The 17,004-nt window shown below is 46.5% G+C and overlaps 1 protein-coding gene across 7 annotated transcripts in view; it reads right to left on the bottom strand.

The window, feature by feature from the left end:
* Window positions 1-17,004, bottom strand: part of AFG2A (AFG2 AAA ATPase homolog A) — a 739,142-nt gene that overhangs the window by 533,534 nt on the left and 188,604 nt on the right. For all 7 annotated transcript variants that reach the window (XR_012231536.1, XR_012231538.1, XR_012231537.1 and 4 more), the window contains one exon: window positions 441-650. Coding sequence is in view for 4 of the 7 variants with exons in the window: in XM_073572029.1 (XP_073428130.1) it covers window positions 441-650 (210 nt within the window). In the remaining 3 variants the exon portion in view is untranslated. The remainder of the gene's footprint in view (window positions 1-440; window positions 651-17,004) is intronic.

Raw genomic sequence — 17,004 nt, 5'->3', positions numbered from 1 at the left:
ATTATTTTGGTTTCGATATGATGTAAGGTAGGGGTTGGGGATGGTGGACCAGGGTTGGGGGAGATGTCCCCTGAAATCAGTAGGAGTAGGGAGATAAAGAGCAAATAGAACACGTCCCATCCAGAGCTTCTGAATGCAATGCATCTTCTATCACCAGCACTGCCCGCAGAATGATTATGGTGACGCGTGGCATCAGAAGCAGATGTCACAGGAGCGTGTCCTGGTGGAAATGTGACAGCAGGTTTTCAAGTCCTCTAGTAATAATCTCTTGATGACAGAATGGCAATTTTACCAAAACTACAGGAAGAAGTCCAGTAAGTGACATATTGCTGAAATCAGTGTTTATGCCCCAACATGGTGTTGCTCTCAGATTAGGCGGTGAAAACTTGGTGACTGATTCCTCTTCTACAAATCTGCTAATACGACATACAGGGACATACCTTTACAGTCAAAAAATTTAATCCACTTTCATTTGCTACAGCCTTTGCAATCATAGTTTTGGAGCAGCCAGGAGGGCCATAAAGCAATACTCCCTTTGGTGGCTGTATTCCCATGCGAATAAAGGACTCGGGATGCTTCAGCGGCCATTCAACTGCTTGCTTTAGCTTAAGCTTAACAGTTTCCAACCCTCCAATGTCAGACCATGATACCTAAAAGAAAAAAGATCATATCAATGGTGTAGCATGAAAGATTTTATTTTTGAGAAGACAGGGAAAACTAAAAGGTTAATTGTTATTAGAGAAGAACTGGATTAGTATAAATGAAAGCAAAGGGCATTAGACTTCATATTAATCATCATGCACATTGCAGTACTGCGCTCTGCGCTCAGTAGGACTGTGCAGGTCTGAGCTTCAAACTGCACTGGCTCGAGATCTGCAACACTGGATGCATGATGTAGGAGATGTCATCCACATCCATCAAAGCAGGAAGGCTGACTATTGCGGAGACAGAGGGGGCAACAATCACAGACCAAGCAACTCCCATTGGGACAAACTGCAGAAATTATCACAAGGCACAGGAGAATTTTATAAGGTGTTTCTTTGATCTTTGGGGGGAATAACTTGTATACTTGTTGCTGGACTGCTATGCAAGAAGGCTTATAGGTGGTGCATTTTGTTTATATAGGGAAATGCTAGACATTTGTTCCCTTTAAAAGGGTATTCCCATCTCCATGATCCTATACCAAAATGTAGCAGGTATAATAATACTAAAAATAATAATAATATTAGCAAATACCTACAATTAGAAATGTAGTATAGTTCTTCAGATAAGCCATGTTGCTTATCCCATGTGAAGGGCATTGCAGTAGCTTAGGTATCCTTGGATACAACCACTAACAACTAACTGTCACTATATGAGTGGTCACAACCATGGATACCTAAGCTACTACAATGCCCTGCACATGGTATAAGAGAATTGCTTATCATAAGAACTATACTACAGTTCTAATTGGAGGTATTTGCTAGTATTATTATTGTTAAACCTACAACTATTGGGATAGTATCTTTGAGATCAGAATATCCCTTTAAAAGAAATGCATATTAAAAAAAATGATCTATTAGCTCTTTCACCCTGAAGCCCGATTTCACCTTCCCGACCAGGCCAATTTTTACAATTCTGACAACTGTCACTTTATGAGATCATAGCTCTGGAACGCTTCAACAGATCCCACTGATTCTGCGACTGTTTTCTCATGACAGATTGTACCAGAAATAGTCCAGAAATCAGTCAGAAGGTAAGATTAATCACTGCCTTCTAATTTTACTTGCCTCTCTTTTCTTACCCTGCTTTTTAACCATGCTCACATTTGCCCTCACCGTTTTTGCGCCTCTAATCCTCAAACAAACCAAATCACTATCTCCCACTCTCTCTTACCTCGCTTCATCTGCAGACCTGCTCTTTAACCTCAGACCTCTCCTACTAAAATATAATATAAGCTGGTCACTCTTCTTCAGTCACCTGCTTTCCCTTTCTAGGCTTTTTCTCACTGCTGGTGACATATCCCCCAATCCTGGCCTCCCCCGCATCATACATCCCAGTAATCCTCAACACCATCTTTCTCACACTGAGAAACTACCGCAATCCCTCACACTTAAAATCTGTGCCACTGACCCCCACCCCCCTGCTTCCTCTCTCTGGAACACTTTGGAATGCCCGCTCCGTCTGTATCAAGCTCCACGTGATCCATGATTTCTTTACTTCCCGCAACCTTTCCATCCTGGCCCTCACTGAGTTCTGGCTGACTGATGCTCCGTGACACAGCCTCCCCTGCTGCACTCAGTTATGGAGGCCTCCACTTTACCCACACTCCTCGCTCTGGCAACAGTTATGGCGGAGGAGTGGGTTTCCTTCTTTCTAAAAACTGCTCCTTCAACCCTATCCAACTCCCACCCTCCCTTATCCTCCCATCTTTCGAGGTCCACTCTCCCTCTAATCTCCAAATGGCTGTTATATACCAACCACCGGGCTCAGCCAATGCCTTCATTGACCAATTCCCCACCTGGCTTTTTCACTTTCTCTCTGCTGCATCCCCACCATCATGGGTGACTTTAATATCCCTACTGACACCTTCCAGCCAGCAGCCTCCAAACTCCTGTCACTTACTTCATCCGTTGGACTTACTCAATGGTCCTCCACAGCCACCCACACAGATGGACATACATTAGACCTCATCTTCACCCGCCTCTGTTCGCCATCTAATCTCACAACCCTCTCCCCTCCCCCTATCTAACCACCACCTACTCACCTTCTCATTCCTGTCCTCCTCACCTGCCCCCAATGTCCAGCCAATAGCACACCCTTGCAGAAACCTCACACACCTAGACATTCACAGACTCTCAGACTCTCTTCTCCCTCTGTCCTCTATATCTTCAGTCCACGACACAAACAGTGCCACCGCTTTCTATAATGCCACACTCACATCAGCCATTGACTCGGTCACCCCTCTCACGCATGGCAAAGTGCGAAGAATTAATAGACAACCCTGGCACCACAATCTCATCAAAAAACTTTGACAATCATCCAGGGTCGCAGAGCAGCATAGGAAGTAAACGCGCCTCTCGGATGACTTCACTGCTTTCAAACAAGCTACACTTGCCTTCAAATTAGCCCTCACCTCTGCTAAACAGACCTATTTCACAAACCTTGTGGCGTCATTATCCTACAACCCAAAACAACTGTTCAGCACATTCAACTCTCTCCTCCGTCCACCACTGCCACCTCCAACTCCCCTCATCTCTGCCGAGGACTTAGCCACCTACTTCAAAAAAAAGATCGACCAAACAAGGAAAACTTTTACTGTTCCACCACCCCAACCACTCCATATACCAGACCTCTGCAATTCCTTAATAACCTCTCCCTCCAACATCACTGAAGAAGAGCTTACTCCTCTCCTTTCCAAATCACACCTCACCACCTGTGCACTTGACCCCATCCCACCTGCTCCTCAACCTCACTAACTCGCTCATTCCAGCCCTAACCCATCTCTTCAACTTATTGCCATCTTCTGGAGCCTTCCCCTCTGCCTTCAAACATGCCACCATCACACCCATCCTCAAAAAAACAAACCTTGACCCAACTGCTATGCCCAGCTATCGCCCCGTATCACTGCTCCTGTTTGCTTCCAAACTCCTTGAGCAGCATGCCCATGCTCAACTTTCCTCCCACCTCTAATCTAACTCTCTCCTTGACAATCTCCAATCTGGCTTCCACCCCCACCACTCCACCGAAACTGCCCTGAACAAAATTACTAATTACCTACTCACAGCCAAAGCTAACAGACAGTTCTCCATCCTCCTCCTTCTCGACCTGTCCTCTGCCTTCGACACAGTCGACCACAGCCTACTGCTACAGATTCTTTCTTCCCTTGGCATCAAAGACCTTGCCCTGTCCTGGATCACCTCTTACCTTTCTGACCGCACCTTTAGCGTTTCCCACTCCCACAGCATCTCCTCATCCCGCCCTCTCTCTGTTGGAGTCCTTCAAGGCTCTGTCCTGGGGCCCCTAATTTTTCCATCTAAACCCTTGGCCTAGGACAACCCATAAAGTCTCATGGCTTCCAGTACCACCTGTATGCGGACAACACTCAGATCTACCTCTCTGGCCCAGATGTCACCTCTCTGCTGTCCAGAATCCCGAAGTGTCTATCATACATATCCTCCTTCTTCACCTCTCGCTTCCTAAAATTCAGTGTAGACAAAACCGAACTCAATCTTTCTTCCATCTCACGTATCTTCCCTACCCGATCTATCTACTATGGTAAATGGCATCACGCTCTCTCCCGTACCTGAAATCCGCTGCCTCGGAGTAACTCTCGACTCTGCCCTGTCCTTCAAACCACATGTCCAAACTCTTGCCACCTACTGTCGCCTCCAACTCAAAAATATTTCCAGAATCCGTCCCTTCCTCAGCCCTCAATCTACTAAAACTGCCCTCATCATCTCCCGCCTTGAATACTGCAACACCCTCCTCTGTGGCCTCCCCGCCAACTTTCTTGCACCATTCCAGTCTGTCCTCAACTCTGCTGACTGACTAATCCATCTCTCTCCTCGCTACTCCCCTGTTTCTTCCCTCTGCAAATCCCTCCACCGGCTCCCAATTCCCCAACAAATCCAGTTCAAACTACACTGACCTACAAATCCATCCACAACCTGTCCCCTTCCTATATCTCTGAATTAATATCCCAATATCTTCCCTCACATAATCTTTGATCCTCCCAAGACCTCCTACTATGCTGCACACTTATTTGTTCCTCACATAACCACCTCCAAGATTTCTCCCGAATATCACGTCCGATTATCTATCATCCTCAGATCCTTCAGATGGAACCTGAAAACCCATCTCTTCAGGAAAGCTTGCAGCCTGCAATAACCATTCTGTTGCCTCACTACCACCAGAGCTGCTGCATTCCCAATCTTCTGTCTCTTCCCCATCATCCCGTAGAATGTAAGTCCGCAAGCACACGGCCTTCTCCCCTGTGTACCAGTCTGTCATTGTAAATTTGTTTACTGTAAACGATATCTATAACTTTGTATGTAACCCCTTCTCTTGTACAGCACAATGGAATTAATGGTGCTATATAAATAATAATAATACTTCATGAAAGTGGTAAAATTTATTTGATATGACGTGTTTATTTGTGAAAAAAATGGAAATTTGGCAAAGAATTTTGAAAATGTCGCAATTTTCAAAACTTTCATTTGTGTACCAGAGGGTCAAATGTATCAGAGGGTCATATCACACAAAATAGTTAATAAATAACATTTCCCACATGTCTACTTTACATCAACACAATTTTGGAAACAATTCTTTTTTTGTTAGAAAGTTATAAGGGTTAAAAGTTGACCAGCGATTTCTCATTTTTACAACAAAATTTTCAAAATCTTTTTTTAAGTGACAATCTCACATTTGAAGTGACTTTGAGGGGCCTATATTACAGAAAATACCCAAAAGTGACACCATTCTAAAAACTGCACCCCTCAAGCTGCTCAAAACCACATTCAAGATGATTATTAACCTTTCAGGTGCTTCACACAAATTTTTGGAATGTGGAAGGAAAAAAAATGTACCGTACTTTTCTTTCACAAAAATTTTCCTTTAGACCTTTTTTTTTTTTTTTTACTTTCACAAGAATAACAGGAGAAAATGGACTATACAATTTGTTGTGCAATTTCTCCTGAGCATCCTGATACCCAATATGTGGGGGAAAACCACTGTTTGGGGAAACGGCAGGGCTCGGAAGGGAAGGAGCATAATTTCACTTTTTGAAAAGATGCTTCACAGAAGTTTATAACGTAGAGCCGTAAAAATTAAAAAAAAAAAATCCCTTTTCCCCCAGATAAATCTTTTTTAGCTTCTAATTTTTCATTTTCATAATGGTAACAGGAGAAAGTGTCCCATACAGTTTGCTGTGCAATTTCTCCTGAGTATGCCGATACCCCAAATGTGGAAGGAAGGAGCACAATTTGACTTTTTGAATGTAAAATTTGCTGGAATAATTAGCAGATGCCATGTTGTGTTTGGAGAGCCACTGATGTTCCTAAACAGTGGAAATCCCCAACAAGTGACACCATTTTGGAAACAAAACCCCTTACTTAGGTAACTTATCTAGATGTGTATTGAGCATCTTGAACCCACAAGTGCTTCACAGAAGTTTATTAGGTTAACTCGTGAAAAAAAAAATATTACATTTTCCCCCCCAATTTTTTTTTAGCTCCAAATTTTGTACTTTCACAAGGGTAACAGGAGAAAATGGACCTCAAAATTTGCTGTGCAATATCTTCTGATTTCACTGATATCCCATATGTAGTCAAAAACTACTTTTGAGGCACAGTGCAAAGCTCAGAAGGGAAGAAACACCATATTACAGTGCAGATTTTGTTGCACTTGTTGGAGGTTGCCATGTTAGGTTATGTGCACACGTTGCAGATTCAGCTGCGGGTTTTTCCGCGCAGATCCGCAGGTAAAACCACAGGTAAAGTGACCTGCGGTTTTCCTGCGGTTTAGCCTGCTGTTAGCCCTGCGGTTTCACACCTCTACTATGTTAAAGGTGTGAAACCGCCGTGGAAACCGCCCAAACAATTAACATGCTGCGGTTTGTAAACCACAGCAAAACCGCGCGGAAAAGACCGCAGTGTGAGCACAGCGGTTTTGAAAAGTCATAGGGTTACATGGTACTGTACCATCTCAGCAGAACTGCTGCGTTTCCGCAGGGCCAAAACGCAGCAGAATCCGCAATGTGTGCACACAGCCTTACATTTGAAAAGTCCCTGAGGTGCCAACACAGCAGAACCCCCAATAAGTGACCCCATTCAATTAATTAATTCCTTAGTGACACAGCCAATTTAAAGCTCAATGACCAGGCCAATTTTTACAATTCTGACCACTGTCACTTTATGAGGTTATAACTCTGGAAAGCTTTAAAGGATCCCACTGATTATGAGACTTTTTTTTGTGACATATTGTACATCATGTTAGTGGTAACATTTATTTGATACTAGCTGAAGAGCCCGGCGCTGCCCGGGCATAGTAACTAACTGTGGTTAGTTATAGCAAATTATAATTATCCTCCATCCCATAGTCCCGTGCCCATATACCCATCATACATATCCACAATCCCATAGGCCCGTGCCCATATACCCATCATACATATCCTCCATCCCATAGTCGAGTGCCCATATACCCATCATACATCCTTCATCTCATAGTTCCATGCCCATATACCCATCATACATATCCTCCATCCCATAGTACCGTGCCTATATACCCATCATACATATCCTCCATCCCATAGTCCCGTGCCCATATACCCATCATACATAACCACCATCCCATAGTCCCGTGCCCATATACCCGTCATGCATATCCTCCAGCCCATAGTCGAGTGTCCATATACCCATCATACATCCTTCATCTCATAGTCCCATGCCCATATACCCATCATACATATCCGCCATCCCATAGTCCCGTGCCCATATACGTCATACATATCCTCCATCCCATAGTCCCGTGCCCATATACCCATCATACATAACCACCATCCCATAGTCCCGTGCCCATATACCCGTCATACATATCCTCCATCCCATAGTCCAGTGCCCATATACCCATCACACATCCTCCATCCCATAGTCCCATGCCCATATACCTGTCATACATATCCTCCATCCCATAGTCCAGTGCCCATATACCCATCACACATCCTCCATCCCATAGTCAACCATTATGACATCATAATGAGCGGCGGCAGGGCTTGTAACCTATGATGGCAACCATTGTGACATCATAATGAGGGGCGGGGCTTGATACGCACACACTTTTTCCCCCAGTATGTAGATAGGGGCAAAATTGTTTGGTGAATTGGAATGCGCGGGGTTAAAATTTCGCCTCACAACATAGCTTAGGACACTCTCAGGGTCCAGACGTGTGACTGTGCCAAATTTTGTGGCTGTAGCGGCGACGGTGCGGATGCCTATCCCGGACATACACACACACATACATACATACATACATACATACACACTTTGAGCTTTATATATTAGATGACTGCGTTTATTTATGAAAAAATAGGAAAAATGCAAAAAAATTTAAAATTTTCAAACATTTAATTTTTATGCCCTTAAATCACAGAGATGTCACACAAAATACCGTATTTTCCGGCGTATAAGACGACCAGGCGTATAAGACGACCCCCCAATTTTTCCAGTTAAAATAGTAAATCTTCTTAAAAGTCGGGGGATCTTCTTATACAATTGTGTCATCTTATATGCCGGGTGCGGAGCAATCTTCATATGGCAGGGGAGTGGTCCCGATGAAGAAGGGAGGGTGTAAGTGGAGTTACAGTATCAGCGCCCTTTTACCTCATCGGGACGAGATCTGAATCTGAGCTCGCGCGGGCTCCGGCGGCCATTTTCCCGGGGGCCACCCCATCACAGCAATGAAGCTGCCTGGGCCTCTGGGTTATGGGGAAATGCCGGAGGAGCCCCGACGCTGGACAGAGCCGCCGCAGCCGCCGCCCCCCAGCACAGCGCCCCCATGCTGGACAAACAGGAGCCGCCGCCGCCGACGACCCCCAGCACAGAGCCGCCACACTGCACATGGAGGAGCCGCCGATCCCCACAACACAGAGACCCGCAGCACTGCTGCCACCAATGAGAGAGAAAAGGATTTTACGGTGAGTACACAGAAAAATCCCTATTTCTCCTACGCCTCATTAGGGGACACAGGACCATGGGACGTCCTAAAGCAGTCCCTGGGTGGGGAGCAATACAACTGCTAATACCTCATGTACCACTGGCTTAGCGCTGTGGTACTGCCGACTGCAGAATGCACCTGCCAAGAGCTTCATCTGCAGAGGACTGAGAGTGAATTTGGTAGTTTTGTAAAGGTATGCAAGCTGGACCAAGTCGCAGCCTTGCAGACCTGTTCTCCTGACGCCTGGTGCCGAATGGCCCAAGAGGCGCCCACTGAGTGAGTAGAATTAATCCCTGCTGGGACAGGTGTGCCCCTGACACGGTAGGATTCCTGAATAGTCGAGAGAATCCACTTGAGGTGACTAGACCCTTCCTATGCCCCTCTGGAAGCACGAACAGGGCATCTGACTTACGGAAGGGAGCCATCCGCGAGATGTACCGTCTAAGAGCCCTAACCACATCCAGGGTGTGGAGGGCCTTCTCGATACGATGGACTGGTGCCGGACAGAATGAAGGCAAAACAATCTCCTCATTGAGATGAAAAGAAGACACGACCTTGGGCAGAAAAGACGTAGACGTCCTCAAAACTACCTTGTCCTGATGAAAATTCAGGAACGGAGGACGGCAGGACAGGGCCGCCAATTCCGAAATTCATCTGCTTGATGTAATCGCCACTAGGAAAACCACTTTCCAAGAAGGAAAGGTTAGTGATACGTCCTGCAGTGGTTTGAAAGGGGCTTCCTGTAAGGCTCCGAGGACCAAGTTAAGATCCCATGATTCCAACGGCCTTTTATAGGGAGGCGCCACATGGGAAACTCCCTGAATGAACGTCTTCACCTGTAATCTGGTGGCAATCTTGCGTTTGAATAGAACTGACAAAGCTGAAATATGTCCTTTGATCGAGCTAAGCGCGAGACCTGACTTTAATCCGGATTGCAGGAAGTCCAATATGGCAGGAATGGGGAACACCAGAGGGGATCGACCATGGTCCTTGCACCATGAAAAAAAAATGTTTTCCAGGTGCGGTGATAAATGCGCATTGACCCAGGCTTCCTAGCATTAATCATGGTGGAGATCAACTCGTGAGAGAAACCAGCTTGTGTTAAAATCCAGGATTCAACGGCCACGCCGTCAAAGATAGGGCCCCAGAGTTCGGGTGGTAAATCGGGCTCTATGAGAGAAGATCCATGTGATCTGGAAGTCACCAGGGAACAAGTTGGCCTAGTTCTGCGTACCATGCCCGACGCGGCCAATACGGCGTGACTAGGATCACTGGTACCCCCTCTGTTCTGATTTTCTTGATGACCTTTGGAAGCAAGGGAAGAGGGGGAAAAATGTACGGGAGTCGAAACTAGTGCCACGGCAGAACTAGGGCGCCTGCTCCGATGGCGCATGGAGAGCGCGATCGGGCAATGAACCGGGGAACCTTGTTGTTTAGTCTTGAGGCCACGAGATCCACATCCGGAGTCCCCCGGCGATGGCAAATCTGCTGAAAGACGTCCGGATGAAGAGACCATTCTCCTGAGGCGAGGCCCTGGCGACTGAGAAAATCCGCCGCCCAATTTTCTACCCCCGGAATGTGGATCGCCGAGATGGGCGAATGGTTGGTGTCGGCTCAATGGAGGATGTGACTCACTTTGTGTATGGCCATCCTGCTGCGCGTAACCCCCTGATGGTTGACATACGCCACAGCTGTGACATTGTCAGATTGAATCCTGATGGGGTGACCTGCGAGGAGATGGTGGAAACTCAGTAGGGCTAGTCTGATCGCTCGTATTTCCAAGATGTTGATGGGGAGACATGACTCTCAAATGGACCACCGATCCTGTGCCGTGTGGTGGTGGAAAACTGCACCCCAGCCAAGAAGACTGGCGTTGGTGGTCACCATCAACCAACGTACTGGGAGAAAGGACTTTCCTTGATTCAGGGAGGATTTCAGTGTCCACCACCTGAGGGTCTGTCTGACCTGCAGGGACTGAAGGAACCGACGGTCTAGTGAGAACAGGTTCTTGTCCCAAGCCAACAGCAGCGCATGTTGCAAAGGGCGGAGATGGAACTGTGCGAATGGGACCACTTCTATCACTACTACCATCTTTCCGAGAATCCCCATGCTGAAACGTATGTAGTGAGGAACTGGTCGGGAATGACTCCGTGCTCCCTGTTGTAAGGCTTGGGCCTTTTCTGGAGGGAGAACGACCAACGCGCGGGAGGTGTCCAAAATGATTCCCAAAGAGGAAATCTGCTGAGCCTGTGCTGGAGAAGACTTCTCGAAGTTTATCTTCCAACCCAGGCGAGAAAGTGTATTCACTGTGATACCTACGGATTCCTCGCAGGCTGGAAGGGATGGTACGGAAGTACCACCGCTCCCTGAGCTTGCAGAATGGCCATGACAGCCGCCATGACCTTGGTAAAGACTCTGGGGGCGGTGGCGAGTCCGAAAGGCAAGGCAACAAACTGGAAGTGTTCCTCGCGAACTGCGAAACGCAGGAACTGGGATGGAAAAATTGAGATGTGAAGGTAAGCATCCTTGATATCGATGGATGCTAGGAACTCTCCTCTTTCCATGGAGGCGACGACTGAACGGAGAGATTCCATTCTGATTTGCCGTACCCTGACAAATTGGATTAACAGCTTGAGGTCCAGTATGGGCCACATCGTTCCGTCCTTCTTTGGAACCACAAAAAGGTTTGAGTAAAAACCCTTGAACCTTTCATCCTGAGGGATCTGAATAATAACTCCGTCCCTTTGCAGCGCATGTACGGCCTGAAGGAAAGCTGTTTTTGTTCTGGGGGGGGGGGGGGGGGAGACCGGAAAAAACGTGTCGGTGGGGGGGAAACTATTTTGTATCCAGAGGACACCAGCTCTCTGACCCACTCATCGTGAACGACCGCGAGCTGATGGAACGAAAGTAGACGACCGTGTACTTTGTCGATGTCCACCGGATACTGCAACAAGTCATTACTTTATGTAGAGGATCTATGAGATCTGGCGCGGTTAGGTCTGTATGAGACCTGAGAATATCTGTCTCCACGCGGGGCCCGACCTGATCTGGAAGAGAAGGTTGTGGACGACCAACTGGAATTGTTGCAAAAGGCCGAAAACAAGTCGGTTGTTGATTCCAAAATGACTGGACGGACCTTTGTTGGGGGAGGAACTTGCTCTTCCCCCTGGTAGCGTCAGAAATAAGCTGATCCAGCTTCTCTCCAAATAGGATACCAGTTTGATAAGGCAGAGAAGTCAACAATCGTTTGGAAGCGGAATCTGCCCACCAGTCGTGGAGCCATAGGGCCCTTCTAATGGAGACTGCGTTTGCGGCTGCCTGTGCAGCGCAATTGGCAGCATCTAAAGAAGCATCCACTACAAAGTCTCCTGCGTGAACTATCTGACTGGCGAGGCTGGCTGCCTCCAGAGGAAGATTGCTGTCCTGAATGGCTGTGACTAACACCTCTGCCCAAGTGGCCATAGCCTTAGCCACCAAGTCATCGAGAAAGATGGAAAGAGCGCCGCTCCTGAAGCCTCAAAAACTGAGCGTTCAAGGTAGTCAATCTGATGGTCAGAGGGGTTTCTGACTGAAGAACCATCAGAAATAGATACGAGCATCTTGGAAGCAAGACACGATATAGGAGGATCCACAGAAGGGGATTGTTACCAGTCCCTCATTAGGTCTGGAGCAAAAGGGTATTTAGACTCAATAGGCTTTTGACCTGAGAACCGTTTATGTGGCCGGTCCCAATGTCTCTGGACAATGCCCTTAAACTCAGGATGGCTGTCAAATACCCTGCGCACACGTTTGGTCTTCTTAAAGGACACAACGTGTTCCGAAGCAGAAATATATTTTCCTCGTCCAACCTCAGAATCTTGTTGACTGACTCTAAGAGAGTCAAGCGATTCTTCGTCATTCGGTGGGTCCCGAGGTAATGACTAACAAGGCGCTTCTCGTTCAGAGTGAGAAGCGCCAAGGACGTGGGCGGTGTCCCCAATGGTGGGCGGCATCATGTAAATTAAGGCCTAGTCTGGCTGAAAAGCCGGGGACTAAATTTTTGGGCCTGCTGGCGCTGAGCGCCGATTGAAAGGAAAAACGGGGGACCGCGACGGGGCGAGGGTATACCGCCGCTGGCACTAGGTCATCCCTTCTCCCAGGGACCAGGACCCGATCCTGTACCTCTATTTCAGGTGCTCACGCAGGGTCACACTGTCCGGGAGCCTGCTGCCAGCTCTCATCCTCCATGGCGATGCAGCAGAGCCGGAGGAGTTCTTAAAGGGGTATACCTCAATCCATCCTACCTATAGACAGGGGGATGGAGAGGCCATGGGGCTAAAGCAGACCATCAGGTGGGGTCTCTTGAGGCGCTCCGTGCGCTTGCCTTTTATCACTGTGGGGAGATCGGAACCGTCGCACCAGAGAATCAGTGCCCCAGTCATCGAAGAAGAGGGTACGGGGAGGCATACTCTGCATTCTCGCCTGTTGTTGGTTTGGGGGAGAGGGAACCCTTGAAAAGGAATCTGTCGCCCCCTTCACTCCGTTAATTAAAAAATAAAAATTTACAGAAAAAAAATTCAAAAATTGAAAATAAAAACGATGGGGTCTGAAGCCAAGTGCCTCCTACAGATACTAAGCCAGAACTGGGAAAGTCTCAGCCAACGAGAGGGTGCATACTGCAGAGGAGTTAATTTTTTCTGTGTTCACTTAGTGTCCTCCTAGTGGCAAGCAGCATAACACCCATGGTCCTGTGTGGCGTAGGAGAAATCATTGTTTGGGCGCACGGCAGAGCTTGGAAGAGAAGGAGCGCCATTTGACTTTTTCAAAGCAGAATTGGTAGGAATTGAGATCGGACGCCATGTCGCAATTGGAGAACCCATGATGTGCCTAAACAGTGCAAATCCCCCACATATTACATCATTTTGGAAACCAAACCCTTTAAGGAACTTATCTAGATGTGAGGTGAGCACTTTGAACCCCCAAGTGCTTCACAGTAGTTTATAAAGCAGAGCCGTGAAAATAAAAAATCATTCTTTTTCCTTAAAAAATGATTTTTTTTAGCCCGCAATATTTTATTTTCACAAGGGTATCAGGAGAAATTGGACCCCAAAAGTTGTTGTCCAGTTTGTCCTGAGTACGCTGGTACCCTATATATGGGGGGGAACCAATGTTTGGGCACACGTCAGGGCTTGGAAGGGAGGGAGCATCGTTTGACTGTTTGAACGCAAAATTGGCTGAAATCAATGGTGGTGCCATGTTGCGTTTGGAGGCCCCTTGATGTGCCTAAACAGTGGAAACTCCTCAATTCTAACTCAACCCTAACCCCAACACACCCCTAACCCAGCCACAACCCTAATTCCAACCCTAACCACAAGCCTAACCATAGTCCCCACCCCCTACACACCCCTAACCATAATCTTACCCCTAATTCCAACCCCAACCCTAACCCTAATTCCAACCCTAACGGAAAAAGAAAAAAAAAAATTTCTTTATTTTATTTGTCCCTAGCTATGGGGGTGATAAACGGGGGGTTAATTTACTTTTTTTTATTTTGATTACTATGATAGGGTCTATCGTAGTGATCAAAATGTACCTGAATGAATGACTGAATGAATGAATCTGCAGCTGGCTGATTCGACGGGCGCACTGCGCATGGGCCCACCATTTTGGAATATGGCGGCGCCCATACAGGATTCAGCACGGACATCGGGAGGGACGCCGGGACTCAGGAGGTACCGGGAGAATGGAGGGGGGAATCAGAAGGCAGGGTGAGCTGAGGGAAAGGGAGGGGGAGAAGATGGTGACAGCGCAACCGTCAATCAGTGGCGGGGGCCGATCGCTCCCGTCAGTCATGGGGGGGGTCAGATCTCGGTCCCCAGCCATGGCCGATGATATTGCAGCATCGGCCATGGCTGGATTGTAATATTTCACCAAATTTCATAGGTGAAATATTACAATCGCTCTAATTGGCTGTTAAAAGTGAAAGTGCCAATCAGAACGATCAAAGCCACGGGGGGGCTAAGCTACCCCCCCCTGGGGTGAAGCACAAAGGGTCCTGTGCCTGCGGGTCACGTGACCTTTCAGTGACCCCAGTCACCCGACCCGCAGGACCGCGATCCCCTCACTTACACAACATATGCGTCATAGGTCGGATTGGCACCGACTTTCATGACGCATACGCTGTGTCACAGGTCAGGAAGGGGTTAATTCGTGCCTGATATGAGTGTGTACCAGGTGTCTTTTGCATCTTCTAATCTCACTCATCTCTGATTACTGTTGTTTTTCTTGTTTTGTTTTTAAGTATATCTTTAATAAATTGGTTTCTTTTCTATTTCATATAGTTGCGTTTATTCTTTTTGGGCTAGATGCTCTGTTATCTTTGTAGGTTTGATTATGTAGGAAGTTGCCCTTTCCTATTTGGATCATGTTGATCTATGTTACCCATAGTGTCGGCTTAATTAAACTCAAGTTTAAAATTGGAAACAAAGTCAAACTGGGATGTCAAGGGTCCACCAGTAACCAACTCCAGGGCCACACTTTTCAGCTACATGCAAATGTGACATTATCCTCAACCACAAATATTTATCACAATGAGCTGGGTAGATTGTTCGATGAATAAGATGCTGCCTTTGTCTGTACATAAGTGTTTCAAGTATATTGTGCCAAGTACTGCTCATACAGGAGGTGGTGACCAACTCGAACAGCGGCCCACCAGAGGATTCTCCTGTGGTCCAGTCCAAGCCTGGTTGGAAGAAACTACTAGTTAATGGGACAGCATGTAAGGAGAGGGCATTAGAAATCCAGTGAATACTTGCGGAAAAGACCAATATAACAAACACCTCATAAAAGAAAAAGATCAGAAAACAGACAATCCTTCATGGGCAATTGTGCCTAAATGTCTGATCCCCGCCCAGTTACTTTCTCTCAATATGTGCCATATAAAGACTATTAAAAAATGTACACTTTATGTTATGTATCTGGAATCCAACCAATATGAGGCCAATAAGGGAAGGGCTCTGGTAACGTTAAATCTTGAGACCATATGTGATCTTGTGTGATATTTTTAGCCTGGGGTTTCATGTGACAAATAGAATATCATGCACACTTCCACAAAGGAAACTTAATCCTACTTTAACCAAAATGCTACACATTGGGATCACCCGCTTATTTAACTAGCTTCAAGAGCCTTTCCTCAACAGGAGTTTACAGGAGAAAAGTCTGCATGGATTAATTGCTCAGGAATGACTAGACACGCAACAGCATCTCCAGATGTTTGAGATGGAAAGCCAAAAGGTTTAGATTTGCAGAGTCCGGTTACTGGAATCTGAAACTAGACAGGAAAACAGAATGCGAGCCAGTGGAGGAAATCATTTTTCCCTTTTCTAATATTTTCAGCTCGATACTGGGATGGTGGGGGGCCAGGTACTATTTTGTTCTCCTTGCTCAGGATATTGCTACACATTCAATGGCAAATACATTACATCTCCTTTAATGAAGAAATAAGGAGACCAGGCAGGTGCCAGATTATCCGGATTACCGAGTGCACATAGGCAAGTATATATGTAATGTTAGAATTTTAGTTTACATTGTTTTACTGGAAATATGCTAATATCCTGTAAATTTGCTCTTCTCCAGAAGGAAGCATCTATCACTTTAGTGTCACCTCAAGATGGCTACCCTGTAAGAGCCGTGAGGCATGACTAGGGCTATCTACCAAACCAGGACTGTACAGGACTGGCAACCCCTAAGAAAGGCCTTAATCAAGCAGTAGGCAGTTCAATGTCAGAATAAAAACCTATAGAAAGATGAGAAGTGATCACCCATTAAATAAAATTAACCAAAACATTCTACTACAAAAAGACACAAGATATAAACATATTAAAAAGAAAATGTGTGCAGAAGAACCATGCCACTCAGGAAGGCTAGTACACAAGTAAATGCCCATTAGTGTATATTAAGGATATACATTTAGCCCAAATGAGGTGTGCATGTAACACTGGAAACAAGACACAAAAGGTTAAATGATCATATATTATTCATACTGTAAAGTCAGACCCATTCAACAGAAGGCAGCCATAATAGTGCATATCTCTGTATCATTCAGGGCACAGTGGCCATAAAAATAAGACTAAATAAGCCTTAAGGCCCCGTCTCACATAGCGAGATCGTTAGCGAGATCACTGAAGCGTCACCGATTTTGTCGCGCAACAGCGACCTCGCCAGCGATCTCGCTACATGTGACACATAGCGGCGACTGGGCCCCCGCTGTGATCTTGCTGATCGTGCTCGAATGTCCTGGCCCATTTTTTGATCGCTGGCGACCCGCTGGCCAGC

The sequence above is a fragment of the Dendrobates tinctorius genome, unplaced genomic scaffold (assembly GCF_039654945.1).
Source record: "Dendrobates tinctorius isolate UK_male_01 unplaced genomic scaffold, ASM3965494v1 ptg000030l, whole genome shotgun sequence".
In the NCBI taxonomy this organism is placed as follows: domain Eukaryota; kingdom Metazoa; phylum Chordata; class Amphibia; order Anura; family Dendrobatidae; genus Dendrobates; species Dendrobates tinctorius.
Note: the sequence above shows the minus strand (reverse complement) of the source record. Positions and strands in the feature narration are given on the sequence as shown.